Here is a 17,107-nt window from a genome sequence, read left to right as displayed (position 1 = left end):
CATAAATTTTTTTGAAAAATTTAGCATTTGATTTTTATGATGTGCATAATTTGTAGTCGAAAACAACAAAAATTTCGAAAAAAAATCACTATATTTTGATGAATTAGAAAAAATAATAATTTGATTTTCTTTTATCTTTGGTATTTTTTTTTTTTGGGTTTTCGTAGGAGATAGAGGGTAAAACATACGTTTCCACAATATAATCGAAACTAAAAACAGACCAACTAGAAAAGAAGGCGAGATAACACCTTCCATCTATCCATATTCTTCCACATTTTTAAGTCAATAGCCAATTGGAACAAAACCTGGAGAGTTACATCCCAGAAAACCCAAATCTCACCTGCAGCAAGGTTGGTGGCCATCAATACTCGCTTGTAAGTTTACATCACACTGTTCCGAAACTGACCAAACTTCCATTGAGAGCTTTTTATATCGAAGCTAAGAAGAGCTAAATAGATAAAGAGGTAAAGTATTAGCAGGGAGGGCAAGAGCAAGATGGACAAGAGTGGGAGTGACGAAAGGATTAGTAGCAGTGCTAACGCAGATTCAAGCGACCCATTCGAGAAGGCTTCTGAGGCGGTTGAAGGTCTGTATACAATGAGAGACACATATTTTCCCAAGGACACCACGGATAAGAAAAGCAGGATCCAGAGGGATTCGAACCTCGCACTTGCGATCCTCGATTCAATATCTCCGGGTGAGCTTTTATATATTCTGAAGCTCTGAAAGCTTTATAAAAAAGAAAGAAAGTTGTAGACAAATGTTTAGTAGAGACTTTTCATGGTGAAAACCATATAAAGCTATACAACAATTCAAAGCATCATTGCCGGACTGCCAGATATCTGCTTCGAAATGAAGTCTATACAATTTCGTGTACTTGTTAGGCTTATATAGGGAGCTGTATGCTAATCAGTTGCAGAATAGACGTGCATTGACAATGACAATGAAAATGACGATAACAATAATATTTTTCTGAACAAAAGAAATATAGCACTACATAAACAGGGGTCACACTACATAAACACCTCATAATTTGTACAGAACCAACTGGGGAGTAATTGACAGCCCTATCGTAATGGGAGCATTTGAACCTCTGCCACGCTTTTTCCTCATTCGAATATGCATCATTTTCATTAAACCGTGGGCCACTGGACAACTCATGTCATAATTGACCGAAGAAAATATACAAGAACTCCCCGTGGCAAATCTGAGTTGTAAACCTTATGCCTTCCATATTTACCATAGGGGTAATAGTCTGCAAGCAGCAGACGACAAAATTGCCAAACTAACCAGTTCTTTTGACGTTATTTCTCTAAATGATCGCTCTTAATTTCGTACGGGACTTGGGCCAAAAGAGAAAAATCTCTGAAACAGAGTTGTTCTTAGTGGAAGGCTGTAAGCCCACTAAGCATTGATAATGCTAGTATTTCTGATAACTACTATTTGCCCTTGTTAAAGATATGGTAGCGTCGATTAGAATTCAATAATTGATCTGATAAATCTGTATATATATATACATATGTCCATGTATGTATACATGCATACATAGACGTACACAACCAGAACTGGTATTACCATCAACCAGATAGCTCTTGAAATTGACCAAATTATCATCAGCAAACTAAGTACAAATTCTGAAGCATCCATTCTCTTGGATCATGTTCGATTAAGCAAACAAATCGTGGTTATGATTGGTTATCAGGTTCCTTAATAAATGCTCTTTAATATTGAACCGTGTCTCTTCATGAAGAGACTAAAGGTGAATAAATTCTGATGGAGCTCAAATTTTTACAAATTAAAAGCATCCATTTTAGAAATAATGATGAAAATTCTTGAGATTGTTGAAATTCGTCATTGATGTCAAAACTAAGGAATGAACCAAAGAGTATTTTGTTCTTGATAGACTATTGTCTCATCTCACAGAATTTTAAAGCGAGAAAGAACTGGACAGATGGATATCATAATCATAAAAGCTTATCATTAGAGAAAATCTCAGCAAGAAGCACATAATTCTGCAGCAATTCCAAATGTTTTAGAAGTCTACAAAAATCTCTTTTGCTCATATCAATGTCAAAGCACGAAGTTGAATGGAAAATCACATCAGGAAGGATGTTAATGGGCATCTTGAGATAAGGATGGTTCTTTGCAAAGAAGGAAAATTATAACATAAAGAAGTTTGTCATAATTGATATGATGCAAAATTGTTAAATGATATAAGAATGGGAATATCTCATTGTGGAGCGGGGGGAATAAACACGGTTCCATTCCCATTGTTTGGCAAATATTTATATGGAGCTATTTTTCTGATTTGGTGCATGGGCCTTCATTGGATCTACTTGTATCAAAGATATTGATGTGTAGGTATGCTACCAAGGCAATGTAGAGGACTCAATCTTAGGTTTGTAGCTCCAAGGTGCTTTTTGAATCTTAATCATATGTTGATCATGCTAGAAGATGTGAGTCTATTAAAGAAGTTTATCATTCTATGACAAGAGGGAGCAGCTAGAGGATCTAATTCAATTAATCTTTGAGGATAGATGGATACTTAAATGCTTACAATCATGGGACTAAGATGATGCTTGAAACATATTTAAAGAAGAGGAAAATAACATTACATTAGAAGCAACCTTGGATGAGGAGGTCAAGAAGTTGACAAACATACTGGAGCTTCAAAAGGAAGCCAAATTAGCATGAATGCCTGATGCAGCCAAATTTGAGGATAAATCCACAGTTTGTTATTATGGAATTAGACAAGCACATGTGTACTTTGGGAAATTGTTCTTATTAAAATAATAAATCATGTGACAAATGATGAGTCCCTTGGAACAAGATATTTTCCATGATTGGAGTATATGAATAGGACATGCCTTCGTGAGAGAGGGAGCAACCTAAGGATCTACATTTGTTGATGTAATGTCCCTGTTTTTGGCGAGTCTATGCAGTTGTTGGAGTTAGCTCATCATAGCAACCCTCGTGAGCTGATAGGGTGTTTTGGGGGTCCCAATTGAGAACTTACTATTTTTAGTAAGTCTATTTTTGGTAGTTGCTATTTTTGGCAGTGCAGTGGGTGGCTTTCGCAATTGGTTGTTACCTGCAATTGATTGGGTTAATAATTGCTTGAGCTCTTATTTAGTTATTTTTCATTGAGTTGCATTATTATAATAATGTCTATATTATTTTAATAATGACTTATGTGATATCTCTAAAAAGCAAGTTGGAAAGTTTCTAGTGTCGAATTCTTTTGGGAAACTTCCACGATTTCTGAAGTGGAGTTTTATGGAAACTTCTACCAACAAGAACTTATAAATAAGAACCCATTTCATTGAGAAAAGCACGCTTGAAAATATATTTGCTTTTGCTGCCTTTGTGGTTTTTTTTCTGGGTTCTCAACTGAATGCCCTTGCTGTTGTATAAGGGTTTGGAATTTCTTTTGCAATTTAGCTGCTGAGGTATAGCTAAGTTGTCCAACTTCTCTTTTGTTCGTCACTGTAGTTGAGAGGTGTTTTTTCCACTGCTGAAGTATAGTGGATTTTCTGAGTTTCTGGTTTGAAGTCTCTGCTGGGGTATAGCGGCTTCATTGGGTAAATCTCTTAACTGTGTTTTCTGTAACTGGGAGATATTGTTGTTGCTGAGAAACATTACTTTGATGAGGGCTTTAAGATTTATATTTCTGCGAATTCTTGAGTGTCTTCTATTTCTGTGTTTGCTGTTGATTAGAAGACTGTGATTTGTTGGAGTCAGCATTTATATTGCAGTTGCAATTGAGTAGTTTGATCAATTGGAATTCATTGTCAGAGGTTGATGTTTAGTGACTAGTGGCAACGTGGGTCTTTTCATTGCCAAACGATCTCATTTATATGCAGTATTGAGGTGTCTAAACATTTTGATATTAGGCACTGTGGTTGTATGTGCTGGCCATTGAGATTACTGTTGCTTGGTATTCATTAAATCTGCATATACAGGCGTCTAGTTGGAGGGTTCGAATTGCATATTAAAGGGCTAATATTCACGTGTGGCAGGGCAATTTTACTACTGTTTTAAAACACATTTTGGGTGGCATATTAAACCCTATCGGGTGCATGATTAATTTGTTATAGCTGGAATTCGATTTGCAAATTGATTGGGAATTTGTCGCCCCATTATACTGAAGGATTTGATCAACACAAATTCACAAAGCCTTCGAATACCTGCATGCAAAAACCTGTCACAGAAGAAAAAGACAAGAGGAGGCAAAGGGTTTTGCTTTGAAAAATGTGCTAATGTATTTTCAGAAATGAAAAGATCAGATAATACAAAGAAGATCCATCCTTATAAAAGGAGATCAAAATCTGAAAAAGGGTAACCTAAAAAGGAAAAGCTATTTAATAATTACTAAATAATTATTAAATAGAGATGCAAAAGGTGCATAAAGTAAAATCTTAAGAAGGGAGTAAAGCGAATTTAATAAATGAAATTAAATCAACGCTTTACTCTAACACCCCCCCTTAAGATGAGCAACAATGTAGCTACAAACAATGCAAAAAGAGCAAGGAAACTACAAAGCAAAGGTTAAAGCAAACTTGGGTCCCGGCAACAAGGCCTGATGAGGTACCCAATAACAACTAAATCTCTATGAAACGGAGAAATAGAGAAAACCCAGTGGGAAAAACTCTACTCCAAAAAGAGATAGCGAAAAAAAGAAGGAAGGAAGGACTCATCACTGAGACCCCCCAAGGACAACTTCCTTCACCCCAAGCATAGAACGCAGATGAAGATACCGCGGGGATGCAAAAGGTTTAGTGAAGATGTCTGCAACCTGCTCAGCAGTAGGAATATACTCCAAGCTCAAGGCACCATCCTGAATGAGATGCCTGATGAAGTGCATGTGAAGCTCAATGTGCTTGGTCCGCTGATGCTCAACAGGGTTGCGTGAAATGTGTATAGCACTCTGACTGTCACACTATAGAAAGGTGGGACTATCAGGAGGAAATCCAAACTCTATCATCAACTGTTGAAGCCACAAAACCTCTTGACTAGCTAATACAGTTGCCCTATATTCTGCCTCTGTAGATGATAATGTGTGAGCATTCTGCTTTTTGCAAGACCATGTGATAGGACCAGAACCAAGACAAAATACAAAACCAGAAGTAGACTTGCGATCATCAATGTCACTAGCCCAATCTGAATCTGTGAAACCAACAATGTGAGGATCCCCTGATGTGTAGTGAATGCCATAACATGTTGTACCTCTAATATACCTTAAGATACGTTTGGATGCTTGCCAATGACTCTCATGAGGATCATGGGAGAATCGAGAGACAAGTCCAACCGCAAAGGAAATATCAGGACGTGTGTGTGTTAGGTACAAGAAACTACCCACAAGCTGTCTATATAGAGTGGAATCCACTGTAGGAGTAGAGCAAGTGGTAGATAAAACAACACTTGACTGAAAAGGTGTAGGGGCGGGCTTGCAATCAAGCATGCCGAATCTCTGAAGCATATCATGAGCATACTTCTGCTGGAGTATGGCTATCCCGTCTAAAGACCGAACAACCTGTAGGCCCAAAAAATAGTGCATAAGGCCAAGATCTGTCATCTCAAACTGCTCTCTTAATGCTTGTTGAACACCCTATATCATGGAGATTGAGCTTCTTGTGATGATGAGGTCATCAACATAAAGCACAAGTATCAATAAGTCAGCCCCATGACATTGAATGTAAACTGTAGGATCAGAATGACACCGTGTGAAGTGGGAAGCAAGTAAGAAGGAATCCGTTTTCTCATACCAAGCCTTAGGGGCCTATTTGAGACCATATAAAGACCTCTGAAGCCGGCATACTAATGAAGAGTCTTGCACAAAACCATGAGGCTGCTCCATATAGATCTCCTCATGTAGGTCTCCATGCAAAAAGGCACTCTTCACGTCCATCTAAAAAATTGTCCATTTCTGTGAAGCTGCTAGAGAGAGTACAAGGCTAATAGAGTTCATCTTGGCAACAGGGGCAAAGGTTTCAGAGTAATCAATACCCTCAACCTGTGTGAAACCCTTTGCAACAAGACGTGCCTTGTACCTATCAATAGAACCATTTGCAGCATACTTGGTACGGTACACCCAACGACACCGAACCAACTTTCTTCCTTTCCGACGAGGACACTGTTCCCATGTGTGATTCTTCATCAAAGAAGAGTACTCCTCATCCATAGCCCTATCCCACTCTGAGTGTCCTGTCGCCTGTGAAAAATTCTGAGGATCATCAGAAATGGCATGACTTAAAAGGCCACTTCCTGCAGTCTGAGAATGAGTACAACGAACATCTGTAGGATCACCTGCCAGAGGTCCAACTGCATCAACAGTATCACGAGCCCACTTGGGCACTCGCAGAACATCTGGTGGAGGAGGCAGAGGGGGAATCAATCTCAAGATCTTCCTCAGAGGAGGCATAATCTTGTAGAGGAGTAGATGAAGTACTGGGTAATGAAGCAGAAGGAGAAGATGGAGGATCCATAGAAGGATAATGCTCATCAAACTGAACATCTTGCTGAAACAAGACATCTTTGGAATCAGGATCAAACAACCTGTACGCTTTCACATCTTCACAGTAGCCAACAAATATGAGTGGTCAGCTCTTCTTCTCCATGGCTTTCCGCTGAGCATCTGGAATAAATGCCCAAGCCTCACTACCAAAAATCTAGAAAGTAGAAACATCAGGCTTGACATGAGTCCAAGCCTCCTTAGGAGTCATGTGTCGCAATGCCTTATGAGGCATCCGATTCTGAATATAGTTGGCACAATTGATAGCCTCAGCCCAAAATGAAGAACTGATAGCACGAGACTGTATCATACAATTGGCCATCTCTCATAATGTCATGTTCTTTCTCTCAGCAACCCCATTTTGCTGAGGTGTATGGGGAACAGAGAACTGATGCTGTAAACCATGCTCAGTGCAAAAATCTTTGAAAGATTGATTCACATATTCCCCCCCATTGTCAGTGCGGATACGCTTGACTGAAAGACCAGACTGCTTCTCCACAAAAGTCTTAAAGATTCGAAATGAATCAAAGACATCAGACTTGTACTTCAAAAAGTACACCCATGTGCGTCTGGAGAAGTCATCAATAAAGGTGAGCACATATCAAGCACCAGAAAAAGATGGAGTGGGAAATGACATTAGATCACTATGTATCAACTCCAATGGTGCCTTAGCACGTGCGGATTTACCTGTCGGAAAAGGATCTCTATGATGTTTGCCAAGTGAACAACCTTGACACACACCGTCAGTACAAGAGATCTGAGGTAACCCAATCACTAGCTTCTGTGTACTCATCTGATGTAGATATCTGTAATTGACATGACCAAAACACTCATGCCAAAGTTTGCTCACTGTGTCTGCATGAGCAATGAGAGAAACACCTGTAGAATTGGAGCTCTCAAAGTCATCGAACTGATATAAGTGAGACTGAAGATTAACACTTCCTGTAGCAACAACCAAATTAGGATCATGGAGGTCTCGAATAACCACATCATGTGGTGAGAACTCAACTGTCTTTCCAGAGCCTGAATGACAAATCTGAAAGACAGACAAGAGGTTCGTAGAAATGGCTGGAACCAAGAGAACATCCTGTAGTGAACCACCCTCTAAAGAGATAGTTCCTGAACTTGTGACTGAAAGCTGAGAAGAATCACCAACTGCAATCTGTGTAGTAACACTGTGAGCAAGTGAGGTAACCAAATCAGGTGAGTGTGTCATGTGATGGGGGAAGCTCTAGAATCAAGAATCCAAGGAGCTAGAGAAGACAATGCACGTGCAAAAAGAGCATGTCCTTTCCTTGTAGGTGGAGGTGGAGGCTTCGGAGAAGCAATACTAGACTGTTGCATAGCCTCTTCTAATGCCGCAAGACGTTTCCAACACCTAGAAACTGGATGCCCTTCCTTGCCACAAAAATTGCAAGGTTCACCTGTATACTTCTTAGTCTTGGAGGAAGACTCACCAGACTTAGAAGTATTACCCTTCTGAGAGGGTTTCCGAGCATCTGATTTTGGAGGAGTCTTGGAGGAACTCTCACTGCCTGTTGAATCTGTCTTATGCTTCGGTTTGGGCTTCAGCTTTCCTGTAGATGTCTGAGCTACCAATGCCTTTGTCTTAGAACCAGTCATAGTATCCAACTGTGTGAGTTTTGACTGCTCTCTAGTCAAGCGATCACAAAAGACCTCAAAAGAAGGCATAATAAATCGATTCCCCAAAGCATCTTTGGTGGAATAGAATGTGGAAGCAAATATCTGAAAATTCCCTCGAAGCTTTGAGAGAATTAAATAGATGCACTCAGTATCAGTCTTCGTCTTTCCACAACTCTGCAACAAGGATCTCTATTGAGTAAACTTCATCAAGAAGTCATCAATAGTCGGAAAGGAATCCGGTGCAAGTGATGTAAGTTCTGTCTCTATCTGAAGTGCCCTGAACTCATTTATAGTACCAAACAAGCCCTGAAGCTTGGTCCACATAGCCAAAGGAGTATTACACCCGTCCAGATGAAACTGTAAACTATCTGATACCTGTAATGAAATCAATCCGATTGTCTCATCCATTTTATTTCGATGCTGCATAATCTCAAAAGGCCTCTGAAAAACAGGCTGAACGGCATCTAAACATGACCACAACCCTTTTGACCAGAGAAGTCGAGTCATTGAGGTCTTCCAGGTGTGATAATTATGAGGGGTCAAAAGTTCTAGAGAAGAAGTGGTCTCGGCCATTGTTTTAGAAAGGGTTTTATTTTTTGTTTTTTGATATACTGATATAATAATAGAAAATAATATAAAAACGCCCCCCATAATGCAATAAACTAAACCCCAACTTACAAATAGATTGCGTAAATGAGTTAATAGCAAAAAAGCTTTAGATATGAATCAAAAATGCCTGGTACCAAATACTGGTGAAAAGACTGAGAATCTGGAAAGTGCTCGAAAAGAGCTTTCCGACGCTTTTTTCGGATTGAAAAACGAAACTATAACGAAGAAGTTATGCCCCCTGGAAGATAGAAGTCATCAACAGACTTCAAATGCCAAAACAGGTATCAATCTCGAATAAAAATCCAAAAATTCCTTTTCCATCATCTCCGTCTCGGAATCAGCTTTTCGACGCTTTTTTCGGAATTGAAAAAGACCCTCGTATGCGAGAGTTATCACAAAAAAATCAACTGTAGGTCCAAAAATAAACTCTCTGAAAAATTACAGAGCAGGGAAAAAAATTGACTGTCAACAGCCAGTCGCCGGAAAAAATATCCGGTCATTGGTTTGATGATGTCACACCACCGAGAAATGACGTCAGTGAGGTTGAGGACTGGATGACGTCACTATGCCTGAAAATGAGGTCACGCCGGGAAATGCTGACGTCAGTCTTCCTAAAAGTGAAGTCACACCGTCGGGATGTGATGTGTACACCGGTTGTTGCAGGTGGTTGTGCCTCTGATGGAGGCGAGGCCGGGGCGGTGAATGTCGGTGGCGCTGCCGGCGCAGGTGGACGGTGGGTGGCCCGCCGGTGGCGGCAGGGCTGAGCGCTGGGTAGGGCTGCTTGTAGGTGGCTCAGCTACTGCGGCTGAGCGTCGGCCGAGAGCAGGCGGCGCTTCGGTGGCGTCGGGGTGGCCAGAAGCTTGAGCAGCCCAAAAAAAGTTTTAAAATTTTTTTTGAATAAAAATGCCTCGATCTGTGTGCAAAAGGCTGTACAACCCGGCTGGGCTAAAACAAAATTGCCTCTTAGAGCAATGTTGTCCAAATCGGACAAATTTTATATGGAAACAAGGGTTTTGATGCCTTTTGAATCCATCTGTGACGTCCATTTGGCCTCAACCTGCTCCAAAAATCAGTAACCCCCCTGTTTTCTCAAAAAATACCCAAAAAATTCCAAATCTGTTTTGTCAAACCCTCGTTATCCTTTTTCTCCAAATAATGAACAAGTTGCAGTAGATCTGGCTCTGATACCATGAAGGATTTGATCAACACAAATCCACAAAGCCTTCGAATACCTGCATGCAAAAACCTGTCACAGAAGAAAAAGACAAGAGGAGGCAAAGGGTTTTGCTCTGAAAAATGTGCTAATGTATTTTCAGAAATGAAAAGATTAGATGATACAAAGGAGATCCATCCTTATAAAAGGAGATCAAAACCCGAAAAAGGGTAACCTAAAAAGGAAAAGCTATTTAATAATTACTAAATAATTATTAAATAGAGATGCAAAAGGTGCATAAAGTAAAATCTTAAGAAGGGAGTAAAGCGAATTTAATAAATGAAATTAAATCAACACTTTACTCTAACAGATACTGCTGAGAGTGATGCCTTGGGTTATTATCTGCTAGACGTCCAAGGTGATAATCGATTTGACTGGTGTTCAAGCCGGCAGGACTAAGCACGAAGACTGGTATCTAAATCCTCCAACGCATAGACTATGGGATCTGCAATGTCATTTCCTGGCCGCACATAGCTGCCAGTCAGACCTGTTAATGTCTTTGACTGGCATTAAAACTTCTCCAAGGTTATACTGCGTTGAGGAATGGTCCTTGTCATAAAGCGTGGTCTCCCCCTTTCAACCAGCAGAAGCAATGGTTATGGACTGCGAAATTAATCAGGTTTCACCATTGTTTTGAGTTGGGAATTCAGTTATGAATAATGTATGAGATTTTGTCTTTCCCTTCTTTAATAAATTATGTGTGATGTTGGAAGGCAAATTGTTATAATTGCATTATATTTTGTATACACCATATCTACTGAAATTCAAATAAAATCAAGAACTTTGTTCCTTGTTACTTGTAATTCTATTGGAGCCTACTTTGAGTCTTTACAGTTGACATCCAGTGATATTGATTCAAAGGGAGTAGACCATGTCGAGATGGTCTCTCTTACTTTCACTTGAGGTACATTATCACTAAAGAACATATGACTGATATTCTCACCAAGTCTCATCTCAAAATAAAGTTTGTGCATTTAGAGTTGTGAAGAATGAAGCCATTGTTGAGAGGGAGGCTTAGTCTCAGTGATTTCTTGAAATATACCTTATTGGATTCTTCTCTATAAGAGAGAAGCTTAATGTGGAACCCGTATTCCACTCTCTGGGAGTAGTTGTGATGGATCCACCCTTTGATATGGTTCATGGTGGATGTCATGTGTGTCTGACTCATAACAACACCACATGAGAGAATCCGTGGTGACTCTATGTAAACTCCTTTATCATATGTGTGACTCTATGGCTTTATGGGCCTCGTGTGTACATTATTGAAAGGTGATAATCTTTTTGATAATGTACAATTGTATTCAACCTTGTAAGGTGACAACTTTACAATGTTCACTATCATGACAATATCATGCTGACTTAGTATTCATGGAAATGTCTTGATAGTTAATATCTTTTGGACTTATTGATAGATATCATGCTGACTTGATATTGGTTGTGTATCAGTATGTTCTTAATGAGATAATTATGGTGGATATTATGTGATGTAATATCCGTGGACATGCCGTGATATGTTATGGTGGACATCATGTGATGCGATGTTAGTGCACATACTATAACTGGGATATACGAATGTCATTTGACTTGATATTCTATATACTCCTTGATATCACGTGTTAGGTGATGTCTAAACCAGTTTATACTTGGTCATCTTACCTAGCTAAGAGGGAGTGTTAAAGATATGGTAGCACCGGTCAAAATTCAAGGATTCATACATGATAAATCTGTATACATATGTGCATATGAACTGGTATACATACATAATCAGAACTGTTATTACCATTAGCAAAACAGCTCTTGAAGTTGACCAAATTATCATCATCAAAGTATAAATTCTGAAGCATTCATTGTCTTGGACCACATTCGATTAAGCAAACAAATCGTGGTTATGATTGTTTATTCCATATTGAATTTTGCAGATGATTAGTTTAACCTAATCACACCCGATTAGGATTGGGTTCCTTAATAAATGCTCTTTAATAGCTAATTGTGTCTCTTCATGAAGAGACATATGGTGAATAGACTTGACCGTCTATGATTGTGTCCTTTGGAGCAAATATAAGATAAGGATCCAAACAAGAGATATGACCATTGAAATCAATAAATGTTCTGCCTCTTGGGGATCGAATACCTCTAGTATAGATTCAGACCTCTGAATTAATAATCAGTATTTTTCAATACCGATTGAGCATTTTAACAGCCCTGAAGCAGTTGTAATCATAAATGCATCATGGACTCTGTTACTGATGCCGAAGGAAGTTGTTAGAGGGGTTGATGATATAGCCAGGTTGTTGACATGGCAGATGCATTTTCAATCATCTGTCACGACCTCATTACAATTGATTATGTTCATATCAAGTAGGCACAGAGCATTGCTCACATCATAGGGAATAATCAATAATGGCAGTTTCAAATTCCTCTCCAAATTTAATTTTATAGTTGCATTGCAATTCCCCATTGAAAAAACAAAGTACTTGGACTAATTGGAATTTAGGGATTTCAGGTCCTTGCTAATAGAGGTTGATTTTTTTGTAACCACACTTCAGGCTATTCAAGATTTTTATTGCCTAATAAAATCAGATTAGAAAAATATGTGAGGTAATAAGCTTCAAGAGTTCTACTAACTCTCAATAGTATCAATATTATTCTGTCTTCGCAAATGTCTAAAAGAAAGGAAAAACAGGACTGAAGCGTTCTAAGATGCGCTGAATTCTCTTCGTCTAACAAGAACCAGTAAATTCTGAGTTCTTACATCTTTTAATCTTCAGATTCTCCATCTACTTCCTCTCAACATGCTCCTTAATGATGCACAAAAATGCAATTGTAACTTCTTACATCCATACAACAATTTATGGTGTAATTTGAGAAAGTGGAAGAGAGAGGGGGAGGCTCGACATTTGTATCGAAAAATTAAACTCCCATAAAATATATTTGATAGTAGATACCATATTATGTAGTAACGGTAACACATTCAAAGGTTCTGAATGAAATAGATCTCATTGCCCTCTCTCTCTCTAGTAACAACTAGAAGAAGACAATATAAAAGCACTTATGCTTACAAATCCATATCACACTCATTCAGATTAAGCATATAGAAAAAAGAAATTAGGATTGAAAGAAAATCACTCTGTTCAGTTCTAAGCCATTCAGAGGTACTCATACAACCATCATAACTCAAGAGAAAGAATGATCCATAAACTAGGATAGATATTGCATACACTAGTTCACCTACAACAGTTTATAGAAAACATTTATTTGACTGAATAATTTTGCTAGAAATGAACAAGTTAATTGTGAGAAAACATAGAAGTGGATACAACACTCATGTGACACCAAGTTACCCTGAAGAAACCCTCTTCAGTTAAAATATCTAGCAGAGCATGAAAATGGTTTACTTAAATTCACTTATAAATGGTATGCAATTCAGTCCAAGATTTCGAATTCAGGATGACAAAGATATTATACCTAGCACATATTATAAGTAAGGAAGGGGTACAAGTGCATCAAGAATAAAATCAAGCCATCTTAGATTGCCCCCCACTAAAACTCTATCCGACCTAAGAGGGTTTTATGGGCTATGTAGCTATTATAGACAATTTGCGAAAGGGTTCTCCCACATAGGGTCCCCCTTGACAAATTTAACTAAGAAGGAAGCTTTTAAATGGTCAGAAGAGGCACAAGACTCATTTGATAAACTTAAAGAAACCATGAGTCAATGCCCGGTCCTTGCTTTCCTATATTTAAATCAACCATTTTTCCTTGACTGCGATGCATCTGTTGGTAGTATTGGTGTTATGGTAAATTGATATTATATTAAACAAAGGAGATGAAAGCTCTTTATATAAATTTACAAAGACAATGTTTCTAAAAGAAACAATCACGAACTAAGGACAAAAATAGAAACTACCTAATAAATTGAAGACTAACCAAGATGACCATTAAAGAAACATTACAATATTCTAATACCCTCCCTTAATGGTCATTGTCTAACTACCTTGTGGAAGACTGTACATGTTTTGTGGTCATAAATTCTGTAGAACATTTTGCTATTGCTAAGACTCTCCTTGGATTTGCAGAATGTCAATGACCAAGAATAGCCACAATTAGTCCAAAAAAACAGAGAAGGCTGCCCCATTCTTCAAAATGCACTGCAACAAGAGATTCAAAATGTGCTGCAATAAGAGATAAGAGTCTTACCATTGACTCTCCCAGTAACCCTCCAAAAATATGGAAAAATTCTAACAAAAAATTATCACAAAACGTCCAACCAAATGTTGGATAACTGAGCTGTCCCTCCCTATAGCCAAAGACACACCAAGAAAATATGCCACGACTTTGAGGAAAAATGGGCAAACCCTCCAAACTTTTGCAGAAGAGCATGATGCCCCAAAACAGACTGCAAAAAGAAATGGTTTTTAACTAAAAATTCTCCAAACCCAAGACTACAAAGCATCATTTTTTCCCTCTAGAAAAATTGTAAAAACCCACAAAGGAATCCCACACAATTTTGCGCATTACAAACTCCAAAATCTTTTTTTTGAGGATTAATTGAAAAAACCAAATAGATAACAAAGTAGTAAAATCCACAAGGGAATCCCACACAATTTTGTGCATTACGAAATCTAAAATCGCTTTTTGAGGATAAAATTGGACAAACCAAACATATAATTGACACAAAATTTGAGAGTATCATGCAAAACATCCCTTTTAAGGAAAAATTGATAAAACCTTTCTAGAAACCAGAGAGCCCTCCCTAATAGGAGCAAAGCCTTAAGTTTGGAGGAAAAATTTTGAAAAACAATTTTTTTTTTAAGGGACAAAATTATTAAAACCCACTAAAGTTTAAAGAGAAATATCTAATGCAAACCCATTAGAATTCTTGAAGGGAAAAAATTATGAAAACTCATATAAGAATTTCTTTTGTACATACCTAACTGTGACACTTATAGGTGCCTTACGTTCTTATGGAATCAAATAGGCTCCAATGAGTTCTTTTATATCCATGTTTTAGTAATCTTAGATTTGCTCTTGTTATGTTTTTTTGAGCTTTTATGCATGATTGTGTTTTCAACGTGTATTATCTATGTGAAGTGTTTCTTGCATGATTTAGAGTAAATTAATCATTGATTATATCAATTTATGCATGCATACATTTTGAGTGTTCTACATGCTTAAGATATAATTGTGGTATGATTTCCATGTGTTTGTGATGGAATTAGAATCTACGATGTTGTAAGAATAAAGCAAGGGTTGTTGCTTCTATTGTCTTATGTATGATATAATCTTTTTGTGTGCCCATGAAATTGTTATATAAATTGTTTAAATATCATGTTGCACAATTTCCATTATTCTTGTCAATTTCAACCATTAGGCTCCCTTGTTGTTGGGTTGGGTATCTTTCACGTCAAAGATCTGGGGTGGAGCGTAATTGCTTTGTGGTAAGGTGGGAAAACACTTAGACAATGTTCTCACCCTTTTTGTCTTTTAGAGATGCTAGTTATTAGGAGTTCATGCTAGGATGGTTGTCTTATGTTGTACACTGTTTCAATGTTGATCATCATGTATTACATGTCTTCTCCCATGGGAGGTAAACTTTTCCTTATGTTTTGCCTTGTTCTCAGTTAAGTACTTTATCTCATATTGAAGTGTAGCTTCATGAACTTGACCTTTGTTATTTGTCACATGGCAGTAATGCAAACTTTGTTTTGAGCATTTTGATGAATTATTTGAATTTTTATTATTATGAAAATAGTTGGACCTTATACCTACTTGTTATAAATAAAGAATACTGGCGGGAGGGTGTGATTTGGTATTCCAACACTTTTAACCCAACAATAGATTCTAGCACATAACCATATACTTGCATAAATGAGTACTCTGGAAAGGAAAGAACATAACACAATGAAACTCATAACACCATGATTCTTAACTAGGGAAACCTCGGCCAAGGGAAAACCCCAGTTGGGATGGTACTCACAAGCTAATGTACTAATACAAAACACTCTGTTAGGAGTGTTGATCCTGTTAGGAGTCTATTACATACATTTAGTACATCAGTCCTTGTTAGAGGTCTCAACTCTATTAGGAGTTGTATTACAAAAGTAGCTCACTGCTCATACAATGATATACAATCTATACAAGAGATATAGATATTGTACCAAAACTGACAATAGTGATATCTTCAATATTTGACTAGTCCTTTTATGTTCCTTGCATCTGATCATGTCCATACAATATTTGATTGCATCTTACCATCAATACATCAATATACCATCATACATAAAGCTCGCATAACATAAACATAGCATAATTGTACTTCACATATTATCAAAATTTGCTAATTGAGGGTTAACATATAGGACGTCGTACCTACATTGCCAAGTAATTGAATTGATGGGACAATACAATTCGTTAGCCAAATTACCTGTTTTTGCGACATACTCTATACTCTACGATAGTACAGCCTTACATTTTTCATCCAAAACATATGCCAACTGTAAATTTAATATACCAACAAACATATTTTTATCATCTACAAACTCTATATTACCAATATCCAAAATTGTGGGCATACATATAACTCGAGTGAAACTTGTTGACTAAGTGCTTCTGCTGATAATGTTCTTCTAATATACTTGTGGCAATTTTTATTACAAAGTAATTAGAAAATATTTGCATGTTATTAATAGAGACCAAGAGGTCTATATATACAAAAGAATAAAATGATGTTTCCTTAGGAAATGATCATGAAGATCAGAAATATTCTATTCTAACTAAAAGAAAGTTAAAGAAAGTTAACAGATAACTACGGCTAACTAAATATTAGAAACATTCTCATATTTACAAAGGATTACAATAGATAATCATTAGATACTAAACAAAGATAGTAGAAACTATCTATTACCATAATACCCTCCCTTAATGGTTAATCTATCCAGAGCACGAAGCTGTTAAAAAGCGTAAAAGACAGATTTTGTCGACTCAAATTGCTCTGCACTATTCGCTATGGGCTGCGAACCAAATTGCCTAGATAGGGAAGCTAAGTGCGTCCGACATTCAACCTTCATGTGCACAAACTTGTGGCAATAGTTGCATTGAATTTTTTCTTCTGGGAGCCTTTTGAATGTGGA

At 37.7% G+C, this 17,107-nt stretch overlaps 1 protein-coding gene and 1 pseudogene across 6 annotated transcripts in view; one reads left to right on the top strand and one right to left on the bottom strand.

Annotated features, from left to right (window-relative positions):
• Window positions 1-226: 226 nt before the first annotated feature.
• LOC149571031 (uncharacterized) overlaps window positions 227-17,107 on the top strand; it is a 231,434-nt gene continuing 214,553 nt past the window's right edge. For 5 of the 6 annotated variants that reach the window (XM_089812594.1, XM_089812591.1, XM_089812596.1 and 2 more), the window contains exon 1: window positions 227-697. In XM_089812594.1, the coding sequence (XP_089668720.1) occupies window positions 496-697 (202 nt within the window). In that variant the 5' untranslated portion in view covers window positions 227-495. The remainder of the gene's footprint in view (window positions 698-17,107) is intronic. The other variant, XM_089812592.1, reaches the window with a different exon arrangement.
• Window positions 7,724-8,581, bottom strand: LOC149571032 (uncharacterized; annotated as a pseudogene).

This window comes from Cupressus sempervirens, chromosome 2 (genome assembly GCF_028749045.1).
Source record: "Cupressus sempervirens isolate cs-2001-9-10 chromosome 2, ASM2874904v1, whole genome shotgun sequence".
Classification (NCBI taxonomy): Eukaryota; Viridiplantae; Streptophyta; class Pinopsida; order Cupressales; family Cupressaceae; genus Cupressus; species Cupressus sempervirens.
Note: the sequence above shows the minus strand (reverse complement) of the source record. Positions and strands in the feature narration are given on the sequence as shown.